Raw genomic sequence first — 24,603 nt, forward strand, 5'->3', positions numbered from 1 at the left:
GGAAACCACTTAGCCTAAGTAAGCTAAGTAAAACACGTCATGTCAACAAAAATCATGTGACAATCGTCTTGTGACAAACCTCACTAATGTAACTTACTCCATAAGTGTCTTTCTCGCTTTTTATACTACGTCACTAACTCCTACCGTAGCATTTATACGCAGATGTGTTTACATTGCAGTCAGTACAGGATACATGGCATACAAAAGACACGCAAAAATCAAGAAAGGCGTACTTATTGGCGTATAAATGCCTTGTGTATTATCGTGGCCGTTTTGTGCAAGCGGGCTGATACTCCCGGAGACTGGTAGCTTTGAAGAGAGCGATATGACGGCTTCAGTTCCCCGTCGAAAAGGGTTGTCTGACGCCAAAAAAGCCACCAGACTCCATTCATAAAAGCAGTAATTCTACCTCGCAGAACACGAGAGTTGCTGGTCTGCAACTGCCTCGATCAGTTAGTTTGTGATTTTCGGATTCTAAATAAAAACGTTTTTAGAGGGGCTGGGGAAAATAGCATCTTCACGCTAAAACATACGTACTCCGACCAAAATTTGAATGTTGAATGTTCCCTTTAAATATAATGAGTAACTTACATTGCAGGATTGTTTCAACCGGATGAACTCGGCGTAATTCTTCTCCGATAGTGAAATAATTTCTTCTCCCACATTTGGACGCCAGTTGTCATTTATTGTGGTCAGTATGTCAGTTCTATAAATATTCCTTATAGAGGCCATGAGTCAAACCAGGACCTGTTAGTGAACTCTCGGCGTTAATCGAGTCCTGTTTCTTACACTCGTAACAGAGCGGGGATCCTCGGGGACGTCTGCACCTGGTATTCAAAAACTCCACCGATGACACTTCACATCGAGAACGGAGCGAAGTGTCGTAGACTTGTTACATTTGCTGGGAATAGATCATGCCTGACTTCCCGTGCACCTCCCCAGATCTGCAGGGGTCACCTGCGGGTCGCCGTGTGTGCACGCAGTAACACGGGGCAGATGCTTTGTCAGCATCGATATATTAACGCACTGTTCACGTACTGCTCTTAAGTATGTGTTCTTGACTTCCTGGGAAACTTCCTCCATGCTCGTAGCCGAAGTTAAAAGCGTGGCATGTGTGTTCTCTCCTGGAAAAGCGGGCTTGGAAATGACATAATGACTGCACATTATGGATGATGTAGTGAAATTTAATATCTACTGTTCTCCACTGGCACGACAAAAGACGAGCTCGCGGCCACAGTTGCCACAGTGATTTTCTGTTTTGTGTTTAAGTTTATTTGGCGCTCTCTGGGAGCTCTTGTCCCCGTAATTAAAAATAACATTTGCAGATAAAACTCGGCGTAAACACCTCATTTAGTCTGGTGCACTCTCTGTGCCTGGATTGCATAACTCCCGTTTGTCTGCGAGTCCGAAGCTTCAGTGAGCGTCGCTGGTCGTGCTGTTTGGCGAGAGCGCTCCAGATATGACAAGCATCCACAGAGCGCTCGAATAAAGCAAAGAGGGATGCGTTTTGAACTCTGAGTGTATGAAGCCTGGAGCCATGAGGGAGGAGAGGAGTGATGTTGAATGATGACTGTGGCTCAAATCCACCCTCATAAACAAAGAAATGTTGGAGATCTCCTCCTCCTCTTCTTCTATTCTTCTCCTGCTTTTGCAAAGACATGCAGACACTTCAAACGCCTGCATTTCTTTGCACAGACATCAGAGATTTCCCAAGAATGCACGTACAAATACACGCTAACTTTAACCCTATATTTAGCTTATTTAGTTTATTAATGTACAGTATTTGCCAACAATTATAACTTCTGATATGAAGACATATTTGATGTCATTACAACGTAAAGTAAAAGTAAAAATATCAGAAATACTGATACAAGTAAAACTCCTGCAGGTATTTGCATTAAAATATACTTAAAGAATCAAAAGTAAAATAACTCATTATTCAGAATGGCCCATTTCAGAATAATGTATATTATATTATAATTATTGATGCAATAATGTGTTCATCACTTTAATGTTGCAGCTGGTAAAGGTTGAGCTCATTTGAACTACTTTATAAAGTATCAGGTAGCTCAAACTATAATAATACATCATCATTTATAAGTTGATTATATTTTGTATTTTAATCATCTGAATCTGCAAAGTTACTAAAGCTGTCAACATAAATGTAGTGGAGTTAAAGTATAAAGTAACATAAAAAGGAAATACTCAAGTAAAGTACAGGTATCTCTAAATTGTACATAATTACAGTACCTATGATATATTAGACCGCCGTTTGTGTCCCGGGCGTTAAGTTTCACTTTCACGTTACAGTCAGCTGTTTGTTCGTGTCCAGTGTTCACAACGTGAAGTCACATTTTCACTGTAAAAATGTAGTAATTTTAAGCCAAACCATGTTGTTTCTCTCTGAACTTAACTAAGTGTTTTTGTTTAATTTACAACATTAAGCACAGGTTTAATGTGATGGAAAAAGTGACGTCCGACAAAGTGTCAGTATGTGATGAGAACATGTTGAAAATCGTAATTTATCAGTTGATCATATTTTGTATTAATAACCTGAATATGTAAAGTTACTAAAGCGCTCAACATAAATGTAGTGGAGTTAAAGTATAAAGTAACATCAAATGGAAATACTCAAGTAAAGTACAAGGATCTCAAAATTGTACATAAGTACAGTACCTAAGAAAATATATTTAGTTCAGCGTGTCCTCATACAACGGTTCGTATATCTTACGAAAATGTATTCCTCATTTTCCGTTCGTTTTCCAACAAATGTCCAGCAACACTCTGCTGCAGTCCTTTCAACATAAATTATTGGTTAGGTTTAGTCAACAAAACAACTTGGTTAAGTTTAGGAAAAGATTGTGGTTTGGGTTGAAATAACTCCGGAAGTGACATAACTTAAGTACGGAAGTTACAAATAAATCAACGTTGACTTCTGGTTTCACACAGGACATGAACGCCGGTCTCCTGGACAAGAGTCTGGTGTTTTTTTGACCCACCCATCCTCCCTGACCTCCTACGTACGCGGTTGATTTCGTGGATTACATATGAATTGATTTCGTGGGATATATACTAATTACAGTGCATTACTTTTATAGCTACGAACGGATGAGAACAGACTGTTTAGTTACATCCCACCACTGCTTATGGTGCCAACAGAAGGAGTTATAATACATTAAAGAGGACCTATTAAAGGGTCTGCAAAGGTACAACGTCCACACCAAAGGGAGTTACTCTCCCCCACAGAAACACTGCTCCTGAGCTGCCTGAAGCGCCTTGCAGTCCCGCCTTTTCTTCCGTAACGTGGTGATGTCACCAAGTAACACATTTGCAAAGCTAGTTAGAGCGGAGCTGGAGAGGAGTCTGAAGAGTTTGGTGTGGTTGACCAATCACAACACAGTGAGCTTTTCGGGAGGTTAAAGTGTAGAATGATAACAAATACGCCGTCTCTTTCAAATATATCTGCCTTTACTTTATTCATGTTCTGTACAGTATTTCATTTCCAACGTCTCTATCATACTATATGACAATAATGGCTATCATTTACTACAAAAGGTTGCATAAATAATTTAAATGTGGAAATAAAAAATAAATATGCAGTTCATTCTTTTTTTTTATAACAGTCTTTCTTTTGTGTCTGTAGAAAAACAGGCCTCCCTCCCTCGTCGTGAGGGCTCCACTGCACAGGTACGATATGTACAATCACAGCCTTCCAGTTGAAAACATACAATCAGGAAAAGAAGCAAACATTAGAAAAAAGGAAGCAAAATGAGCGGCTGACAATATGTGGAAACGTGGTGGATGTTCTTCATGAAGCTCAGTCCCCGTTGCTGAGGAAGGAGGTTGTGTCGTCTGCAGATTTTATCAACGACACAAACTGAATTATTGTTTCCATTATGGTGTTTTTATTCCTATCTTTCCTGTTTGGGCTATTTACAGAGATGGGAAGTGTCTCCGACACAACGGATGGATCTTGGCTGTGGATGGCTGCTCGCTGCTCTCTCTGAAAAAGAATTCAAGTGTGGGCGTGCTGGCTCTGCCCTTAGGTAACAACACAACCACGCTCAATCTTCTGATGCCTCCTACACACATGTGCACGTCTTTCTGTGCTGATTCCAGCAAACAGGAACTGGCTGGAGGAAATGGCTTTTTATGACTCAAATAACACAGGAATGGGCTCATTTAGTAATTACGAGTAGTCACAGCAGCCCCCGTGGTGTTAAAACTGCCTCCGTCTCTTGACTATCTAGTCGTGGGAAAAGGCGCTGCTGTAGCTGACTCCTGGTTGTGGCGGCCGTCCTGCAGACTGAGGCCTTTAGCATACTTGCCAACCCTCCTGAGACTCCCGTTTTTATCGCCCTCTCCCGGTTTCCTCCCGAGGTCACAATTAATGGCACTTTTTTCCCTTTTCATTATCTTAGCCTGTTTCTGGAACTGAACAGAGTGTATAATCTAGGGATGTGATGACATTTCTGTATTAAAAAAAAGGAAAACGACGGTGGGGACGTAATATAATCGGTGTGTGCCCGACCACCGCGTAACACCGGTAACACCGACTACCGTGGCAAGCCTAGTATAATCCCTACTGTTTCCACCCGGACGACAATAGAGCTACACCAACTGACGTTCCCCGGTGGAAGAGAGCAGTCTGTGCTCTCGCCACAGCGCTCGCCACAGCACCCAAAGCCGTCAGGGTGTGGCGCAAGACAATGGAAAGAACGGGTTTCAGAGCACAGTGTGCCGCGTATGTGTCGCGTTGCGTCTGAAAGGACCTTCAGTGAGTGAGATATGGAGAGAACTAAGACAAAGAAATACTCATGCGGGAGAGACTCCCGTTTTCCTCCCGATTTATGACAAATTTTCACAGTTTTTTTCCTTTTCATTATCTCAGTCTGTTTGAACTGAACAGCATGTATAGTCCCTACGGTTTCCACCCGGACGGCAATAGCGCTACACCAACTATCGTTTCCCACCGTGGAAGAGAGCAGAGTATGTTTGAGCTGTTTAGATCAATGTAGCGAAAAGCCGTCGTGGCGCGGCGCAAGTCGTTGGAAATAACAGGTTTCAGAGAGCAGTGGTGCCGCGTTGTTGTCGCATTGTGTCTGAAAGGACCTTCAGTGAGTGAGAGACGGAGAGAACTAAGAAAAATACTCAAGCAGGAGCAAAAAATAAATAAAAACAGATGAATATTAGTTTATGCCAAAGATTAACACACCAGAGGGGCGAATTATTCAGGTTTCTTTCCTGGGAGTTAAAGGTAAAATGAAAAGTTTAACATAAAAATGCTGTTGCAGTGTAGTTATTATTTTGTTATTTTCACTCTTTTAAAGTCACCAGAATGAAGGAAACAAAGTCTCTGAAACTCAAACCCTGCTTTGGTTTTGAAATCCCTATTTTTAAGGTCTCAAGGTTGGCAAGTATGGCCTTTAGTGAGCTGCCTGGACCGCCGTACAGACCTCTGAAAACCTGTCAACATCCCACCGTCAGAGCCCCCAGAGCTGCAGCCATCTCCTCCACACACACAGCCAGAAGCAGATGGATTACAACCACTCTGGAGCAAAGATACACCTTTTCAGCTTTAAAAACGGGGCTGTGTTGCGGTGCAGCGCTGCATCCGCTGGATGTTTGTACAGATGGACTCGGAGCCTCGGGGAGGACTTCTCATTAAACGAAAATCTGTTTGAGTGGAGGACAGAAACCAAGCCCGGGGAGGTTTGGAGCTGTTGGGGGTGATCAGATTCTTGGTGCTACATCTTCCAGTCACAAGCACCCTGCCGCCGACTCATGCAAATAAGCAGCAAAGTTCACAAATCTGCTGAAAATAAAGACTGGCGACGTAAAACCAGCCAGCCAATTAGCTTATGAATTCGCTCTCTTGGATTTCTTTGTGCACCTCCTCCCTATCTGAAGGAGATCTGTTGGTTGGTGTGTTGTGTGACGGGTGTGTGAGTGTCTGTCCTTAAAGATGCCGGAGAGGAGCGTCAGTACGAGTTGCTCGTCAGCGTCGGCGTGTTGTTCTTGCTCCGGTCTTGAGACAAACGACTGTGCTTCTTGTTGCGTTGCGTCTTCGGCACCTCCTTAACCTCCGACTGGTTGTGGTGGGGCCTGAAGCGCTTGCACTTGCAGGAGGTGACCACGCGGATTTTGTAAGTCCGAGTGTTGCCGTTGGGACACTGCAGTTGCACCCTGCGCGTCCGGGAGTGCGCCGGGATGCAGCGGTACTCCGAGGCGTTGCCCCGCCACCACTTGCCGCGGCCGATGGAGTTGGGCATGAGGTGTGAGGGCATGCACTGGCCCGAGCACACCAGCTCCTTGACGGGCTTGGCGCTGCGGCAAGATCCGTCGGTGATGTAACGGGTGGAGCGCAGCTCTCTACAGCTCAGCTCCGCGGCACCTGGTTGAAGAGCAGAAAATCACAGTTACACTCGTGTGGCTTCGGCCCAAAACAAACACTTTGAATCGTGCATGCCAGTACGGACGCTCTGCAGGTTAATCTCGACGCCGCAGCTGTTTACGTCAACGTGACACCACAGATACAAAGTAGGCAGCTAATTTTGACACATTATGAGGCAGCCGGAAAGACACAACTTAACGCAGCAATTTGTAAGTAAAGATTGGAGAGATCATATCAGAGTTTCTGAATTTGATTCACGGTCTGATCATTAGCTGACGACGGGCCTCGACAAAGAGATCCAGCTGGCAGCAATCAGCTGATAGCAAATCCAGACCAGAGGGCCATTAAACAGCTCAATCAAACTTAATGGAGGTTTTTTGGGCTGGAAGGAAAAAGCTGGCATTCAGCGCCGGCCCTCAGGAAACGTATGTGGTGATGGAGGAGTAAATAGCTGTCTGCTTATTTTAAAGCAAACTGGACCAACTGGACATCTGCCAGACTGATTTGAGTTTCAGCTTTCTAACAGCCGTATGCCTGACTTATTGTTTTGGGTTTTTTACAACCAGTGTGTAAAAAAAAAAAAGGGTCAGAAATGATACACTCGGAGAGGGATCTGTTTTCCTCTGTGGCTTTCTTTGCAAAAAAAGGGCTGAACAAAGGATTTATGTGAGGTGACTTCCTTTTTTTTCTTCTCCCCTTGAGAACCTGATCTGGTGTTATTCTGTGGCCGCCGCTGAAGGGACCACAAAGCCGACACTGGGCCGCGGTTTGCACCACCGTATCCCAGAAAGCCAGGTTGTCTTGTTCTTGTGCATTACCCCCCCCTACATTTCCTCTCCGCTGTCAGCCTGAAAAAAACTAATGATGGTGTCCTGCAGACTACTGTAGAGTAGCGTGAGCTGCTCGTCTCCCTCGGTGGCAAGCCCTGGGAGAGGACTGGAGGGAGGCCAGGCCGTGGTCAAAGCCTCGGCCGTGACCCCACAGGGACCACGATCAGGATGAAAAACTGAGAGTAGGATGAAGAGAATAATCCAGGAGGATTTCTGTCTCCCTGTGTGAACCTCAACACGTATTTATATACATAACTCCACCATTGGAGACTAATAGCTTGTTTAATGTGAGGATTTGCACTAATATCCCTCATCAGTCACACTAACACATCTTGACTTCCTAATTCCCCCTTTCGTCCGCTGTCGTTCTTCTAATCTAACCTCCTTGAAATGGGAGGCAAATCTGTGAGAATATTTCCACCACCCATGTTGAATTCATAAGCGTGAGATTACAACCTTCACTGGACACAGGTGGGAATCATTCTCAGAGGCAGCGTTGCATTTAAAAAGCTATTTCTAAAACCCTGAAGAACAAACTGCATGTTGTTGCAATCAGACGGTGATGGCGTAAGTAGAGCTTGACTAACAGTATAAAGAGAGGAGGAAATAAGACGAGGTTAAAAAAAAAAAAAAGCCCCAATGTCTCTCTGAGTGCTCCACTTCAGATTTGGGTTGTAGAGGACAGAAACCACAAGAATGTGCCGCTCTCATCAACCAACCATCCAACAATCCAACCAACTCTGGCCACAGATTCAACTAGAAAACACTCTTCCCACACAGCATCAGGGAGTCAGTGAAGTCTAATGAAGAGGCAGGTGGTCTTTGTGCATTTTTTTTACGTCAGAGCCTCTGATTCTTATCTTATCTTATTAAATATGTAAAAAAAAAAAAAAAAGTCTAATTAAATAATCTAATCCTTTAGACCAAAACAATAATACAAAAATTATAATAAATAAATAATCTAGCCCTTTAGAAAAAAAAAAACCAAAATAATAAAAAAAATAATTATTATGTAATCTAGTCCTTTAGAACAAAACCCCAAAAATAATAATAGAAAATTAACAATTAAATGATCTAGTCCTTTAGAACAAAACCAAAAACATAATAATAAATAATTAAATAATCTAGTCCTTTAGAACAAAAAAAAACAAAAATAATAATGAAAAAAAATAATAATTTAGTCTTTTAGAAGAAAACCAAAATAATAATAAAAATAATTAAATAATCTAGTCCTTTAGAAAAAATAATAAATAATAAAAATTAATTAAATCATTTTGTCCTCTAAAACAACACCACAAAAACATTAACAGGTAAACTTGTCATTTTTCTTACATTTACATTTTTCAGGCATTTAATAAAGATGATTTAAACATGTTTGGAGTCTGAGCAAACAATTCCCACAAATCTTTCATTTCATCTGAAAAAGAAAATATTTATCCTTAAAAATATCCTAAACTTACATATAAACTTTTAATATCAGTGTAGAGAGAATAATATTATACTTAGTATTATATATTTTCATGCTTTGCGCACTTGAACTTTCACACTTTGTCTATAAAACATAATCTTGTATGCATTTTTTAATGTTAGTTTCCTCACTTTTACGCACGAGGCCTCAACTATAAATTACCTTTATCAGGTTGCCCTGGCTACTGATGATCTAATTATCTCATTATCAGTCTTTAATTAGATTTATTTCTAAAGGTGCCACCTGGAATAATAGTTGTTATAATGAACTTACTGTAGGTGAGCGTGTTGGAGTTCCTTCCTCCGGTCTTGGCCCGGTTGTTCATGCTGTTCCCGGTGTTGCTGTTTGTGTTCCCGGTGTTCCCAGTGTTACTGTTTGTGTTCCCGGTGTTGTTGTTGTTGGCCGGCTGCAGCATCTCCTCCTGAGCCGTCCTCGTGTTCTCCTGGTACTCCGGTGAAACCTCCGTGTTGTCGTTCTTTAGTCCTTTCCATCCCTTCATCCCTGCTGTGCTGCAGCAGCATCCCTGCAGCAGCACGAGGAGAGCCACGCACACCTGCATCACGAGGCTCCGAGGTGGAGGAATCAATACGCACGAGAGAAAGGTAGAGATGTGGAGTAGTGATATAGAGAGATGGTGATGAAGTGATGCTCGCTTTGAAAGAGTTGGTGAGTTCCTCCCTCGATGCTCCTCCGGTATTTAAGCGACGAGAGTTCCAGTCAAAGATGACAATTAAAGCTCAGAGAGAGAGAGAGAGAGAGAGAGAGAGAGAGAGAGTGGGAGGGTCCAACCTGGAGGAGAGATGTTCATTCAGAAACTAGAGAGGAAGATGAGGAGAGGAGGAGAGGAGAGGAAAGGAGATGAGAGGAGAGAAGAGGAAGAGGAGAGGAGGAGAGGCAGGGATAAAGATGGAGGAGAAAGAGGAGAGGAAAGGAAGATAGAGGTGAGAGAGGAGAGGAAGAGAGGAAGAGAGGAGAGGAGAGGAAGAGAATAAACAGAGGAGAGGAGAGAAGGAGGAGAGGAGGAGGAGAAAAGTGAGGAGAGAGAATAGGAGAGGAGAGGAAGAGGAAGAGAGAGAGGAGAGGTGAGAGGGAAATAGATTAGGAGAGGGAGAATAGAGGAGAGGAGTAGAGGGAAAAGAAAAGTGAGAGGTGAGGAGAGGTGAAGGGATAAGACAGAGGAGAAAGGTTAGAGGAGAGGAGAGAGAAAATGGAGTAGAGGGGGAGCAGAGGAGAAGAGAACATTTATGATAGGAAATGGGAGAGAAGACTATAGAGAAGACAGAGGGGAAAGGATGGGAGAGAGGAAAGGAGAGGAAGAGAGGGGAGAAGGAGAAAGAGGAGGAAATTGAGATGGGAAAAGTGAGGAAAGGAGAAGAAAAATAGAGGAGGGAGAAAGGAGGGGTGAGGAGAGGATAAGGAAATAAAGTGGTTGAGAGAGAGAGAGAAGATAAGAAAATAGAGGTGAGGGGGAAGAGAGGAGAGGAGAAGAGAGGAAGAGAGATGAGGTGAGAGAATAAAAATAGAAAGGAGGAGAAAGGAGAGGACAAGAAAATAAAATAGAGGGGGAAATAGAGGTGATGGAGAAAGTGAGGGGAGAGGAGAGGAGAAAGGTTAGAGGAGAGGGAGATAGGAGGAGAAAAGAGAGGTGAGGAGAGGACACAAATAAAGTAGAGATGAGATAAGAAGATAAATAGAGGAGAAGAAAGAAAGAGGTGAGGGGGGGGAAGAGAGGGAAAAGTAAGAGGACAGAATTTAACAGAAGAATATTAGAGGAGAAAAGGAGGTGAGAGGAGAGAAAATGAGCAGCAGATCTTATTGTTGTTGTTGTTGTTTACATCATCATCTCCTCCGTTAATGATTTCAGCTGCATTACGTGTCTGAAAAGCATTTTTATTTTGTCAACATGCGTCTCTCTCTCCTCCTGAGATCCTGATATCAGTCTCTGGTCTCTGAACACGAGTTCATCTCTAATCCCTCCCGTTAATTATCCCTCATTACAGCTCTCTGTGGACACATTCACACGGTTCAGACCCTCCTCTTCCTGCTGCTATCAGATACTCTTCATCTGCTGTGTTCATGATTTTAATTCATCTTAATGTTTTATGTTCTATATCTGGTTTGAATAACATAATGTGAGGACTGAATGTCCGCTAAGTTCTTGGCATCCGTCACATCTCAGAGATGTGATGAGTGCTGACAGATGGAGGCTCTCTCATTCAAACACTGCCCTCTGGAGGAGAACAAACTACAAGTGAAGGAGGACAGATCTGGATTAGAGCTTCATTAGCATCACACTGATCTGTTCCTTAAAGGTCCCATATTGTAAAAAGTGAGATTTTCATGTCTTGTATATTATAAAGCAGGTTTAAGTGATATATAAATACTGTGAAAGTATCAAAACGCTCAATCCACAGAGAAATCCACAGCCCGTATTCAGAAACTGTGCGTTTGAAACAAGCGTCAGGATTTCTTGTGCATTTGTGAGGTCATAAATATACAATATTTAGACAATTGTAAATGTGTCCCAGTTTATTTCCTGTTGCAGTTTATGTGAATGACATCAACTGACAGGAAGTACACATGGACCCAAGCTGTTTCCTAGCAACGCAATTCCGTTGCCATTCCGTTGAAATGCACTAAAACGGAGCGTTTCAGACAGAGGGTGAATACAGGTATATTCAGGCAGACAGTATGAGGAAAATAATGTGTTGTTTGAACATTAAAGCATGTAAACATGTTCTAGTAGAAACCCATAATACAAGTATGAACCCGAAGATGAGCATGATATGTCCCCTTTAATGTCTAGCACGGCATAAAGAGGAGTCGGAGAATATCTCTTATGCCTTGCTCAATATCTCCGCTTTATACCCGTTCATTTGAGGCTCAGCGATGCTCCCATAATAATATGCTCTATATACTTTTATACGAGTCTTAAATCAGGGTTTGTAGAGCGAGCGGTGGCCAACTGGTTCATCTCAACTGGACTGGAGATAACACTACATTAAAATAATGATACTGTAAGATGAGGCTTAAATAAGTAAGTCAACATCGTTCTTTTAAAGTAGTGATTCTCTGTCAATTGGCTATAAATGATAAAAAAAAAATGTGCTGTATCATTAAAACTTGCATATCTACAGATGGAGACCATTTGCACCAATAAAACATGAATAATGAGTCCATTATTCCCACCCACGTTAGCTCTGGGCCGATAGAAACTCTGATATGATTGTGACACACAGCAGTAAATTCAATATTTATATTTGTTTTAAAGTTAAAGCAGTCACTGACAGTCAGCTTTAGACTGAGATTTATTTAGATTTATTACAACTATGTCAGTCTACTGTTCATTTCCTGAAAGATTTTAAGATCAGTTACTTGAAATATAGACTATAAATGATGTCAAGTTGAGTTCAAATGCAAATTGAAAAGTATCACCCTCCGTTTAAAAAGGTATATAAGTGGTATTAACATTCAATAACACTGCTAATTTCCCTGCTGTGAGACTAATAACAGATTATCTCATTTGATCTCATCTGAACATGATTCAATGATCAAAAGGAGTCATGGCAACAAGGCCGTCATGTTAAAGCGACGTCAATTAAATATGACGTGTGGCACAGCTGGATCATCTGTCTGTTGTTTTGTTATACAGATGTATTTTATGATCTCTGTCAGATGAGCAGAACAGTGTTCATAACAACTCAATTAATTTAACTTTAATTAATTAATTAAATTCACAACATGGCATAATGTGACGCCTCTTTTATTCGTCACGGGTGCCAAAAAGACTTCCGCAAAGGATACACCCGTGCATCTTCCCTCGCTCCTCGAGATGCATTTATAAGAATTGAGACATCCTTCAAGATGGCGCGCTGAGATCGATTTCCGGGTACAAAATGAGAAGAGCTTCAGAGGACTGGAGGAAGTGACTGTGAAGTACATGTGGGTAGGACAGTTTTGAGCTCTCATGAGCGTTTGCTGCACTGAAGTTTACATGGTTAATAAAAAAAACAAGTTCAAGCCGATGTTCAATCTCACTAATTCTTCATGACAAGAATGAACTTGACATGACAGATGAGAGCTTTTGGTAAGACGTTAGCGCGTTGACGTATTCATTTGGTCCCGGAGTCTTGTGTGCAACATTACAGGAGGGGAGGTCAAACAAACACAGGACTTTCAACCAGGAGAGAAGTGTCGTTACGTTAGTGACGTTTGTGACTGTTTTCCGTACTTATGTTACATTGTTTACGTACGAATTTTACTTATTTTACGTACTTATTTTAAGCCTACCTAAGTGGTGTTGTTGACCAAACATAACTGCAGTTTCACGGTAGCAACATGGCGTGAAATGTCACGCAAAAAGCTTAAAATGAGTCATCATGACGCACGGAATGTCCTTAAAATGGCGTGCTATTAATACGCCTTCCTATGAGATCAGGTTGCGATAACGGTTGCTCGTTGGAGTTGCTCTGACCGAATGCAAAAACTGTCGACATTCAACGTATCTGTGATTTGCAGAAATGTACAATGCCAACATTTTTTCCTGCTGACTGGGCTGCCAGTTTCCATTGTCGATATAAAAACATTGATAGTTCAACTTTAAGTATTAGTCGGTAACAAAACGCTGTATTTGAGTTCATTATGCGTGTCCATTAAACTATTGTCCACCGCTGCCTGAATCTCAGAACGGGTTGTTCATGTTCATGAGTATTGACGGGGCTGTAACTTTAACTGAAGCTGATTATCATTTCATGAGCCCAGATGTCTTAAAGTAAGTAGAGCGGACTGTCGTGTCCTCTCTATTGTGTTCGAGTCTTCAGCTCTGAGGTTGAGCCAGAATGTTTTTAGTGAGCGACGGATGAGCCGACTGTCTACACACAAAGCCAGCTCTGATTACAGCCTTCTCGGCGACGTCGCGACCGATGTCAGTCCCAGTCTCAATTTAGACCTCTCTGGGTTTCTTTATGGAGCCCTCGGGCCTCAGCTCAGTGTTCCTATCATGATAACATCACAAAGAGAACAAATAACAATCAGATGCTCCACAGATTGGAACAAATCCTCTGCTGAGCTCTGCAGAGGACGACGGAGCATAAACTTTTATGGAGAAAAACTGTATTTTCAGTCCATAAACAAACGTCTCAGCTCCTCGTGGTCGGCGTTCGCTCGCGTGATTCATCGTATAAGTTTGTTTCTACTTGATCAGGTTAGAAACAAACAATCACAGGCCGGTGAGAGTAAATAAAGGAGATATTGTTGCTGTGCTGTGTGTTTAAAACTCTGCAGAGTTTGTGGCGGTGAATTATTCATAATGTGTCCAACACAATTATGTAAAGTAGCTTCAAGTTCAGCTGTCTGGCTTCTACATTAACTCTTAGAAAGACATCACAGTGAACACTTTATGAATGTGAACAAACGGCAACACATTGCTGTGAGCCTGCCACATATTAAAAAGTCTAATTCAGATTTTTTCACATCATTAGAGTAGCAATAAGTAGGTTTTAGTAAAGAACGTCAATACTTTTTTGGTATCAACTAAAACGTGTCTGCAGCACCGAGGATCGAAAACTGTCCCCATTTCTTAGTCTCTTCAGTGGACGTTTAAGTCACATGTTTCATGATTTATTCACCGAGTCTGTTTCCTTTGCACATCGACACACCAGCTACCGCCTCACTCAAGTGTAACAAAAGTTATTCCAATAGTTCAAGGTAATATAAGATGATTCATAAACTACATATGACACTTATTACAAGATCTAGATATGAAGCAGAGTGCATCACAATAACTGTATGAAATGTAACAGCACTCTGGAACGGAAGATACTTTAAAACACGTTGTGAAATAACAGGCATATTTTGAATATTTTCTGGTCGATTCTCTTCAGATGTGGATCAGTGATAAATATCCTGATGCTGCAGCTGTCATATGCTGTATATATACAAATTGGACCAACTCCTACAAACAAATTAGGCTTCAAAAGAACAAGAACACATCACATCTGACGGGACAAATCTAAGTAATAAAGTTACAAAGCACTCCGCTCTGGAAAATCTGTGATCACATACAGATATTTATCAGTGTTTGTGCATTTGAAATGTAGATTGTATCCTATCTAGTAAGTGCACATCTGGATATATTTAGCTCCATTTATAACCTCTGCCCTTTCACATGTAAAAACGGCACTAACTGTATTCACACTTTTAAATATGTTGCCGTTTGTGAAAGCAGCTTTTTCTACAAGCAAATATCTAATGAAGACTGAAATTTTCCAAACACTAGATACATTTTCTCGCTTTAACGTGCATTATTCTGCAACAGAGGATGCTAAAGTGAATATTTTGTTGCCTGGACATTACGCTCATGATTCGTACACGTGTAAAGAATCTAAAAAACGACCACAAAGAGCGCTGTAACGTTGATCAATTGCTGTGCATCGACAGTGTTTCATTGACTGTGTCTCTGCTCTGCATCACTCTGTATATCATACTGTAGAGAATACCAGAGCTAACTCAGCTCAGACATCTGATTTATCAACTGCTCATATTATACACACACACTTCTCTCCTAATCATATCTGTACATCGTCGTTTAATGAAAATAATTTATCACCGTGCAGCTGAACGAGAGAATAAAGTGACGCTGCCCGTTTTCATGCAGCGGATTAAGCAGAAATGTTGAGACGAGAGAGAGAGAGAGAGAGAGAGAGAGAGAGAGAGAATGAGGGACGACACTAAAGACTGTAAAAATGGATTATAGTTCAAGACTTGTAACTGTAAGAACAACTTGTCTGCTGGCAGCGACGCTGGTTTGTTCAGGAGGTCACTGGGAGGTGACGGACTGAGCTGAAGCCAAGACACGATAAGCCTTGAAAGTCCAAAGTGGGATTCTTCTTCCTCTCTGATCTGTTATGTGGTTTCCAAGCGTGAAAACAATAGTTTTAACCCTGGCTGTTATAAATGAGACTGCAGCCATTCTCATTGTTTGTCTTTGGGCTTTTTCAGAGAAGCATCAAAATAGAAAAGTACGCCCATTGAAAACATGCCCTGCAAGCCAAGTAGTAGGAACTGTGGGAACTGGGTCTGGCTGGACCTCAGAGACCAGAACTAAGCCGTCCGCTGACCACCCCGAGCCTCTCGGCACACCGCTCGCCACCAGCACGCTGCCTGCCAGCCGGCTGCAGGTGCTATTCTTAGCCGGGAGAGGAATTACCCAACAAATTATTCACCACACAAAGTGGACTGCTATCTGTCTCTGATGCACACAATAGCTCAGTGTGCTGACTTTAGCACCAGGATGTTTTTAGATCAACCCGCTGGCCCTGTTAAAGATAGTTTTTCACCAACACATTGATGCATATTTACTAAAATTTGGTATTAAATATCTGGTAAATATCCATTTCCATTATCTTTTTTACTCATTTTGTTGAATACATTTGTTTATATATCTCAAAGTAAGGTATAAAAAAACAACTTATCAGGAAAAGCACTGGTACTAGTCCTGAAACATTTCAAACAATACCCAATGTTGGGGCTAAATATGTCAAATCTACAGTGGCCCTGAGAGCTTAGCACACTGCAAAATTGAGAAAACACAGCTTCACCAACTTCACAACTCTTTGATGACATTCTCCTTGAAATGGCCATGCCAGTTTTTCCTTGCCAAAATGTAGCGTAACTTTGGAGCGTTATTTAGTCTCCTTCCCAACAAGCTAGCATTACATGGCTTGAACCAATGGATTCTTAAAAGGTGCAGTGTGTAGGATCTGGTGGTATCTAGTGGTGAGGTGAGGAGATTGCAACCAACTTAAACCTCTCCCGTGTGCCAAGCGTGTTGGAGAGCTGCGGTGGCCGACGCAAAAACACAAATGTCCCTCTCTAGAGCCAGTCTGTAGAGTGTTACTGTGTGGGAAGTGAGTGGTGAAGCAAGAGAGAGAGAGAGAGAGAGCGACGGCGACGAGACCGAGTAACGTTATCGACTCCGGCCCAAGCAGGAAAACTAGAAACATGGTGATGCAACATGGCGGACTCTGTGAAGAGGACCGGCTCTCTATGTAGATATAAACGACTCATTCTAAGGTAAAGAAAACATAACTATTCTTATTATCAGGTGATTATACAGTAAATAAATCATACTTATTAATATTATATTCCATACCTGCCAATAAATTCCCCTTATTGTTACACACTGGACCTTTGACTTTAAAACTGAGCCCGCTACAAACTCTGAAAGATAGAAAAGCATCCATCGGCCCACTAGGCGGCGCTCTAAGGCCCACCTTAGAGAATAGCTGTACTACACTTCTAAAGCTCACACATTTACTTGTTTGTTTAATCCACATACACACACACAGAAATGTAAAACCTACAATTTCATGGGTCGGTACGTGCTGTAACTCAGCCTCACAGTGACAACACGAAACACCCACTAAAACCACAAACTGTTATTTTTACATTATGGAATAAAGAAACAAGTGTTGGTAGGCGTTTCTTTATACTTTGAACAGAGCGAGGCTAGCTGTTTCCCCCTGCTTCCACTCTTTATGCTAAGCTAAGCTAACAGCCTCCAGCTTCACACAATGTCGAGCTATAAATCCAGTCACATTTAACCCTTTAACTTTACTTCATACAAAGCTCAAGTCATCATTCATGCATGCTGTAATGTTATAATAGACATTACAGCTTTTCCAGTGTTGCATCAGGTGCCAAAGTGATGACTGACAAGCTGGAACGAAAAAAATATCAGCTTATGAAAATATGAGCAGCAGCGTGCCGTGATATATTATGTAGGTGGTGAATGAATAATCTGGTGCTGCTTCGGCGCCAAGGCTTCCTGACTGTCAAAATCTCCCAGAATACTTTGCAAGGTGTGCTAACTAAGCATGAAAGTACAAACAGGCTCAGCTGCCGAGCTCTCTGCGCGCACACAGACGGTTATTTGATTTGTTTTTTTACAAGATTAATAAAGCAAGATCGGCATGTGAGAGTAATCAACCACTCTTGTATTTAATCCAATAAAAGCTAATTAAAAGCAGAAGCATTAAGGAGATCGTCACGTGCAGGTGCTGCAGCTTTGCTGTCAGGTCCGAGCCCACCCACTGTGCAGCTTCCTGAGCGACTCCAGCCTTTGTTTTACACACAAATGTTGCCTTTCCTGCACATTTTCACAAAAAATATGACTCAAGTCTGGGACATAAACAGTTGCGTGCTTTATAGATATGATCACCGTTGTGGCGCAGCTGAAAGAATATTGCTAGAAAACCTTCATTTGCGTGCTTCTGTGATTTCTACATAAACAGGGTGGAGTGCTAATACAGAAAGTGATGTAAGAATAATGTTTTGCAGTTGTTTAAAATAATCAAGTTATGATTTCCCATGAACAGGATGTTCACTTCCTCGAAAAACTAAAAAGCTGCACACAAAGAAAAACACTCAAAGACTAAAAACTAGCTTATTAAAAACTTAAACTTTGCCTTAAAGACGTACTTATTGATGGAGTCTACACCGCTGCAGTATTTAGTAGTTATGAATATGAGGCTGTAAACTTTGAGCAGGTGATGCATATTGAGTGGTGCAGCCCATCTGGAGCTGATTAAATAAAATGCATCACTCAAACAGCAGAATACAGGCTGCAGACACAGTGCACAACCCAGTCTGATGTATTCTGCATGCTTATAATGAGCGGATATTTATAAAAGGTAATGGTTTAGGGAATACTTCATTTGCGGTGCTTGTGCAGTCAGATCTGCTACTCCTGCTAACACAATGGGTTGATAAAGTACAGCTTTGCAAACAATGTGGCAGTGAAATCTGTTTTGGAGCTGAAAAACGAGGCCTGCGTTTCAACAGCAATGTCACCGACTTCTTTTCCACGACTATTGAATGTCACTGTGATAAACCACGGCTCCGACCGGTCTCTACGAGGATGTTTTGGTTTATGGATAAATTTAGGATATTGTTCTTCTCACAGCAATCAGGTGGTTCTTATTACAGTTTCTCTTAAACGCTTTGGATCAGTCTTCTTTTTGAAATGGTCTCGAAACTGCCTTGTTTTATGTGTTGTCCTAATTTTAAAAGTATTTCATGTGTTTTTATTGGGGCTGTCAGAGTTAACGCGATAATAACGCGTTAACGCCACTAATTTCTTTAACGCAACTTGTGATTTTTAGGTTGTAGCAGGCTCAGTTTTAAAGCTAGAGTGAAGATACTGGTATCATATGAAACTAGAAAACCTAAGGAATCCATTGGTACCAACCATGTCATACTAGCTTGTTGCAAAGGAGGCTAAATAACGCTCCACACTTACACAAAACTTTGGTGAGGGAAAACTGGCATGGCCATTTTCAAAGGGGTCCCTTGACCTCCGACCTCAAGATATGTGAATGAAAATGGGTTGTATGGGTACCCACGAGTCTCCTGAGAAAAGGATGTGCACATTTGTATATACTGCATTTATCTGTGTAGCAATGTGTTGCACGTTTTGTACACAAAACAGAAAATGTGCCACTAAATGACATCAATGCCCGAAAAACAAACCCTACAACAATGAGAGAACCTGCTGTAGTTCAGTATAAAAACAACTAATTGTACCTCCCCACAGATGTAACACCATGTCATAGATATTTATGGGATATACAAGTATCGATTTTGATAATTGAATGGATCATTTTGCATGTGATGCCTCAAACGATGAAATAATGTTTAGAAGTTGTGAAGACAATTTCACTCAGAATCAACTCAGCGGTTTTGATTAGCAAGACATGTGCATTGTTCTGACTCTTTTGCACACATGTGCCAAAACACGTGCAATTTGCTTGACTGAAATTCAAATCTGTTGTGAAAAAAAAACAACCTAATTGTTCAGCAATTTGAGCTTTGGAAAAAATTATTTTCATTTAAGAATTGAGCCAAAGGGAATGAGAAAAACTGTTTCCCATCACTATTACCAAGAACATCTTAGGGATGCAAAAACTGAACCGTAAAAAAACAAACTGTTGCACCACTATTAAATACAGGTCTGCTAATCATTTGATGAAATGACATAAAGAGACATAGAATTATCTGAACACAGGCCTACTTGATTAAGTAGCCTGCCTTATTTCATGTATAAAATCAGTGTTATGGCTTCAGATAATATAGAAATATCATTCATCATCATCAATTTATTTATTTTGGAGTTCAAACACTTTGGAAATTGTCATGACCCAAAAACCGCAACACAAACCGAACCGCCGGGCTTGTTGAGCACCGATATATCACTACAAATCATGCCGCAAAGTATTGAGGAAGAGGAGTGTGCCGATTCCTAGTCAAGTGTGTTTTGTGAGGCCTGACATGGCAGCTTTATCGTCATATCTGTGTGTGGGTTTCATGTATAAACACTGGACCCTCAGGATCAACATACTGCACAGCAAGTGCAGTAAAACGGCGCTCGAGAGACGGAGATGAAACGAGCAGCGCCACCACGGGCACAGCCGCTTGGAAGAGGATCTGAGGATCGCTCAGCTCCACAGCCCAGTCTCTCTCTCCTTCTCCCTTTTCCCCCTCAATATTTCCTAATAATTAGCGCTGCGTCGCAGATGTGCGTTTCTCCCTCTTCACCCTGCTGCCTTTCGATCCTCCGACTGTGAATGAGGGATATTAGGATGACGATTTAAAAGAGAGCATCATATGCTTTCTATTTCATGCAGCCATTAAAATTGAGGACAAAGATGAAAGCTGACTGGCCCATATGAGGAAAAAAAGCTGTGGGGAATTATAGGAGAGCGTATTTAAGGACTGCAATCATGTTTAAGTAGTCTGATGAACTCAGAAACATAAGCAGAGAAAAATGTGAAGTTTGAAAATCAACTTACTGGACTTCATAAAAGCTGCAGGGAACCCGGATAAATGAGTCAACTGGCAGTAAAAGTTTCAAAGGCGACTGATAATTTTATTTAGTGAGATTAGGGGAGAAAGATTCATCTAGGCTAAGAATATGTACAGCTGATTGGACGTCCTGTTTCTCACCAATGAATCATTTCCCCCATAAACAAGAATCAGACAACAAGCTTCCACCCAAGTTCGCTAAACATGACGAGCGACTCCGAGTATGAACAAGACAATGATTCACACAAGAGAACACAGATGTGAGTTTTCAGCTAAAACATGACGTGACACTCGTTCCCAGGGTGTCAGATACGGCGCCCTTTAGCGTCTGTATTATTAGACGCTCAGAGAAAGTGGTCGGGGAGTTTCGTGACGTAGTTTAAAGAATGAAAACACACAGGTAGGGCGCTGGAGGGGAGGTGGACGGGTCCAACAAACACAGGTCTTTCATCCAGGAGATGGTGCCCCGTGTGAGGCCAACAACGAGTTTCATAACGTAAAGTTTTATTTTCACTTAACAAACGTAGTAATTTTATTAAGGCTGTCAAAGTTAACGTGATAACGCAAATTTGTTTTAATACCACTAATTTCTTTAAACGCAACTTGCAATTTTTAGGTTGTAGCGGGCTCAGTTTTAAAGCTAGAGTGAAGATACCTGTATCATATGAAACTAGAAAAACCTATGAAAAAATGTAGGTTAAATTTGGCTGAAGGCTAAATGTTGGTGAGGAAAAACTGTCATGGCCATTTTCAAAGGGGTCCCTTGACCTCTGACCTCCAGATCAGTGAATGTAAATGGGTTCTATGGGTACCCACGAGTCTCCCCTTTACAGACATGCCCACTTTATGATAATCACATGCAGTTTGGGGCAAGTCAGTCAAATCAGCACACTGACACACTGACAGCTGTTGTTGCCTGTTGGGCTGCAGTTTGCCATGTTGTGATTTGAGCATATGTTTTATGCTAAATGCAGTACCTGTGAGGGTTTCTGGACAATATTTGTCATTGTCTTGTGTTGTTAATTGATTTCCAATAATAAATATATACATACGTTTGCATTAAGCAGCATATTTGTCCACTCCCATGTTGATAAGAGTATTAAATACTTGACAAATCTCCCTTTAAAAAGGTACATTTTGAACAGATACAACATTTGCAATTAATTTGGGATTAAATTTGAAATCTAAAACAAACCTGAAACCAAATCCATCTTGAATTTAAGCTCATCCTTCCTCAGAGTCGCTAATTAAAGTGTCATCAGCGAATGTGACTGAAAGCAGGAACTTCAGTTATAAACATTTCCATACTGCGAGCTGCACATAGCTGAAATAAATGGCACTTCATCACACGGAGCCCCGGCGCTGTTATTGATGAGATTTTGGAAACAAGCATCCTGGATTCCTTCAAGTAAGCGGCAGAGAGGGACCTATAACCTGCTGCAACACATAATCCCTCCATGTTACTCCGGCTACTTCCTGACTCTCGCCTCCCCCTCGTGAACACTGTACCTGCATATTTCTGCATCACACACCCTGGACGGGGACTAATGGATGTTGGCTTTTTATTTCAGTAACTAAAAATATAACTATATCTGCATTTTCTAAGATTAAACAGTAATAAAATGGTGACTTTCTTGTAACATTCTCAACTTCTCCCCTACGAAATATAAGTTTATTCAAGTGTGCTATTAGTAATCTTAAATAATAAGAGTATACATTCAGTTTACTTTATGCACTTATCAGAGATATACTTAAGTATACTTGGCTTATACTGACAAGTATACAGAAAAGTCTAAGTATAGTAGAAATATATAAGTTAAAGTATACTTTAATAAACTAAAAAGTGGGCTACAAGCGCTGTATATACAAGTATAGTTGCAGTATAAAAACAATTTAACTACTTTACTGAAGGTACTTTAAAGTGTACTTTCATAAACTAAAAAGTGTCCGACAATATAAAAACTATTAAACTACTTTACTAAGAGTACTTTACAGTGTACTTTAATACACTAAAGAGTGGGCTACAAGTATATAACTATTCAACAAACAGTAAACCCATTTACTTGTAGTTTCAGCACAAAATACAACTCAGATGTAAACTAGTTGTGTACTCAAAGTTTACTTAATTTAGTCCCAATAAGTATTGAAGTGGTACACTTAAGTACATTGATATTAGTATACATGGGGGAAATATACTTGAACTTTACTTAAGTTCATAAAACAAACTTGAAGTATATCCTACTTTTCCGTGAGGGGTATTGATAGTGTGAATGGAGGCGGAGGAGGGAGGAGGTCCCTGGTCTACGGAGGCCCCTGAGGGACCCCACAGCTGCTCTGTAGTAATTGCTTGTGTAAGCGACCGTGGAGAGAGGAGCGGTGCAGAAGGTAGAGACGTTGAGCCTCCTCGGTCACCCTGCTGTGTGACGACGAGTCCGTCCCAGGTGTGTCGTCACAGTCTTGTGAAACATAAAATAGTATTTGCGTCAACATTTGGAGACTTGGAAGGATTTCTCTTTTCTCTCTCTGTCATCTTATTCCCACTCTTGATGTCATTTTCCCCCTCGGAGTCCCTTTGCTTTCTCTCTCTCTGGTGCTCCATTCTTGTGTCATTTTGTCCTCACTGATGTGTTTCAAATGAAGAGTTTGAAAAGAGGTTTGCCTCCACCTAGTGGGGAAGTTGTGCAGCAGCCACAGACACGCAAATAGCACTGCAGGACAGACGCTTTTTGTCATCTCTGGGGTCAGATCAGTTTCAATATTAATGAATGCACACAGAAGGATTCACAAATGTATTTAGTGATTTATATATTAATGACTCTCCACAAAAATATATATCGATGTATAGAAATGTAAAAAAAATCCACAAAGGTTCACAAATATAATTCTGATGCATTCACAAATATTTCTTGTTTTAGATGCAGCGACGGTGACCTTGCAAAATAGATAGCGGAAGGGGAGGAGGATGCCGGCTGAAATATGCGGCCAGCAGTCTACATCCGGTGAGTCAGACTAACTCTTCAATGTTTCACCTTTATAAAAATGAAACTATTTGTGACCCGTTTTTAAAGGTTGAAAGACAGTTTGGAGAAGTCAGTAAGAAAACAAACAGAAGTGAATGAAGCAACAAAGCTATGTCAGCTTACCTTCCTCCATGTTGAACTCTGCGGCCCCTCATAGGTCAGCACGGTCAAGACAGCTGCTTGTTGGTCAACGCCGTAAATCCCTGTGTCAAAGTCCAACTGTACACGGAACATTTGTACGGAATAATTTCACCTCCTCTGATTGCAATTAATTAATTTTGCCATGAAATTTCACGGTTTTAAATCCTGGTGTATCCAGGCCTTAAAGCCTCTGAACACCCACTCAGGTGTTTTCAATTCTTCTGGCTGTTTAGACCTCAACTCAAGTTGAAAATGGAGCTATGATGACAAATCTTCAGCTACCAATAAGAATGATGAAGGTGTGATTTGTCCCGCCCTAACAGGTGCAGGAAGATGCCAATCAATCAGTCCAAACACGCCCACACAGTCCTGAGCAGAGGTCTAATCAGAGTAACTGAGAACACCTGTGAGGTTTTACCGTTTACTTAGCTGTCAATCACCTGGTCCATGCACACCTGTCCCTCATTAAGCTCCTCCCCTTCTGCTCCCTGCTCCTGGAAACCGGCTGCTTCACCTGTGTTAGAAATACTGAGGTCAAGGGTCAACGTAATAATTACTTTTTATTTAGACATGTTCACATTGTAGACCTGCTCCAAAAAAAAAGTGATTCAATTATATTCATTATGTTGCTGTTGTTAGTTTACATCTCTCACCTTTAAACTGCATTCACCCTGTTGTTTTGCTTTAACTCGTTAACCCTTTCATTGGTAATTATGCAGCATATGATATAAAAAAATACTGACTTATATTTAGGGGGCTGCACAATTCATCGAATATTAATCACGATCGCAATTTGGGCTTCCGACAATTAAGCGAACATGATCACCTGCGATACTGACATTTAAAATACGTGCTCTGCTGCATAAATCAAGCGCATTAACTAAAAGC

General features: G+C 41.3%; 1 protein-coding gene across 1 annotated transcript in view; it reads right to left on the minus strand.

The window, feature by feature from the left end:
- Nucleotides 1-3,450: 3,450 nt before the first annotated feature.
- sost (sclerostin) overlaps nucleotides 3,451-24,603 on the minus strand; it is a 28,741-nt gene continuing 7,588 nt past the window's right edge. The window contains exons 2-5 of the mRNA XM_074619283.1: nucleotides 24,156-24,229; nucleotides 23,698-23,793; nucleotides 8,966-9,481; nucleotides 3,451-6,394 (exon numbers count right to left, since the gene is read on the minus strand). Of these exons, the coding sequence (XP_074475384.1) occupies nucleotides 5,982-6,394; nucleotides 8,966-9,251 (699 nt within the window). The 5' untranslated portion in view covers nucleotides 9,252-9,481; nucleotides 23,698-23,793; nucleotides 24,156-24,229 and the 3' untranslated portion in view covers nucleotides 3,451-5,981. The remainder of the gene's footprint in view (nucleotides 6,395-8,965; nucleotides 9,482-23,697; nucleotides 23,794-24,155; nucleotides 24,230-24,603) is intronic.

The sequence above is a fragment of the Sebastes fasciatus genome, chromosome 20 (genome assembly GCF_043250625.1).
Source record: "Sebastes fasciatus isolate fSebFas1 chromosome 20, fSebFas1.pri, whole genome shotgun sequence".
In the NCBI taxonomy this organism is placed as follows: Eukaryota; Metazoa; Chordata; class Actinopteri; order Perciformes; family Sebastidae; genus Sebastes; species Sebastes fasciatus.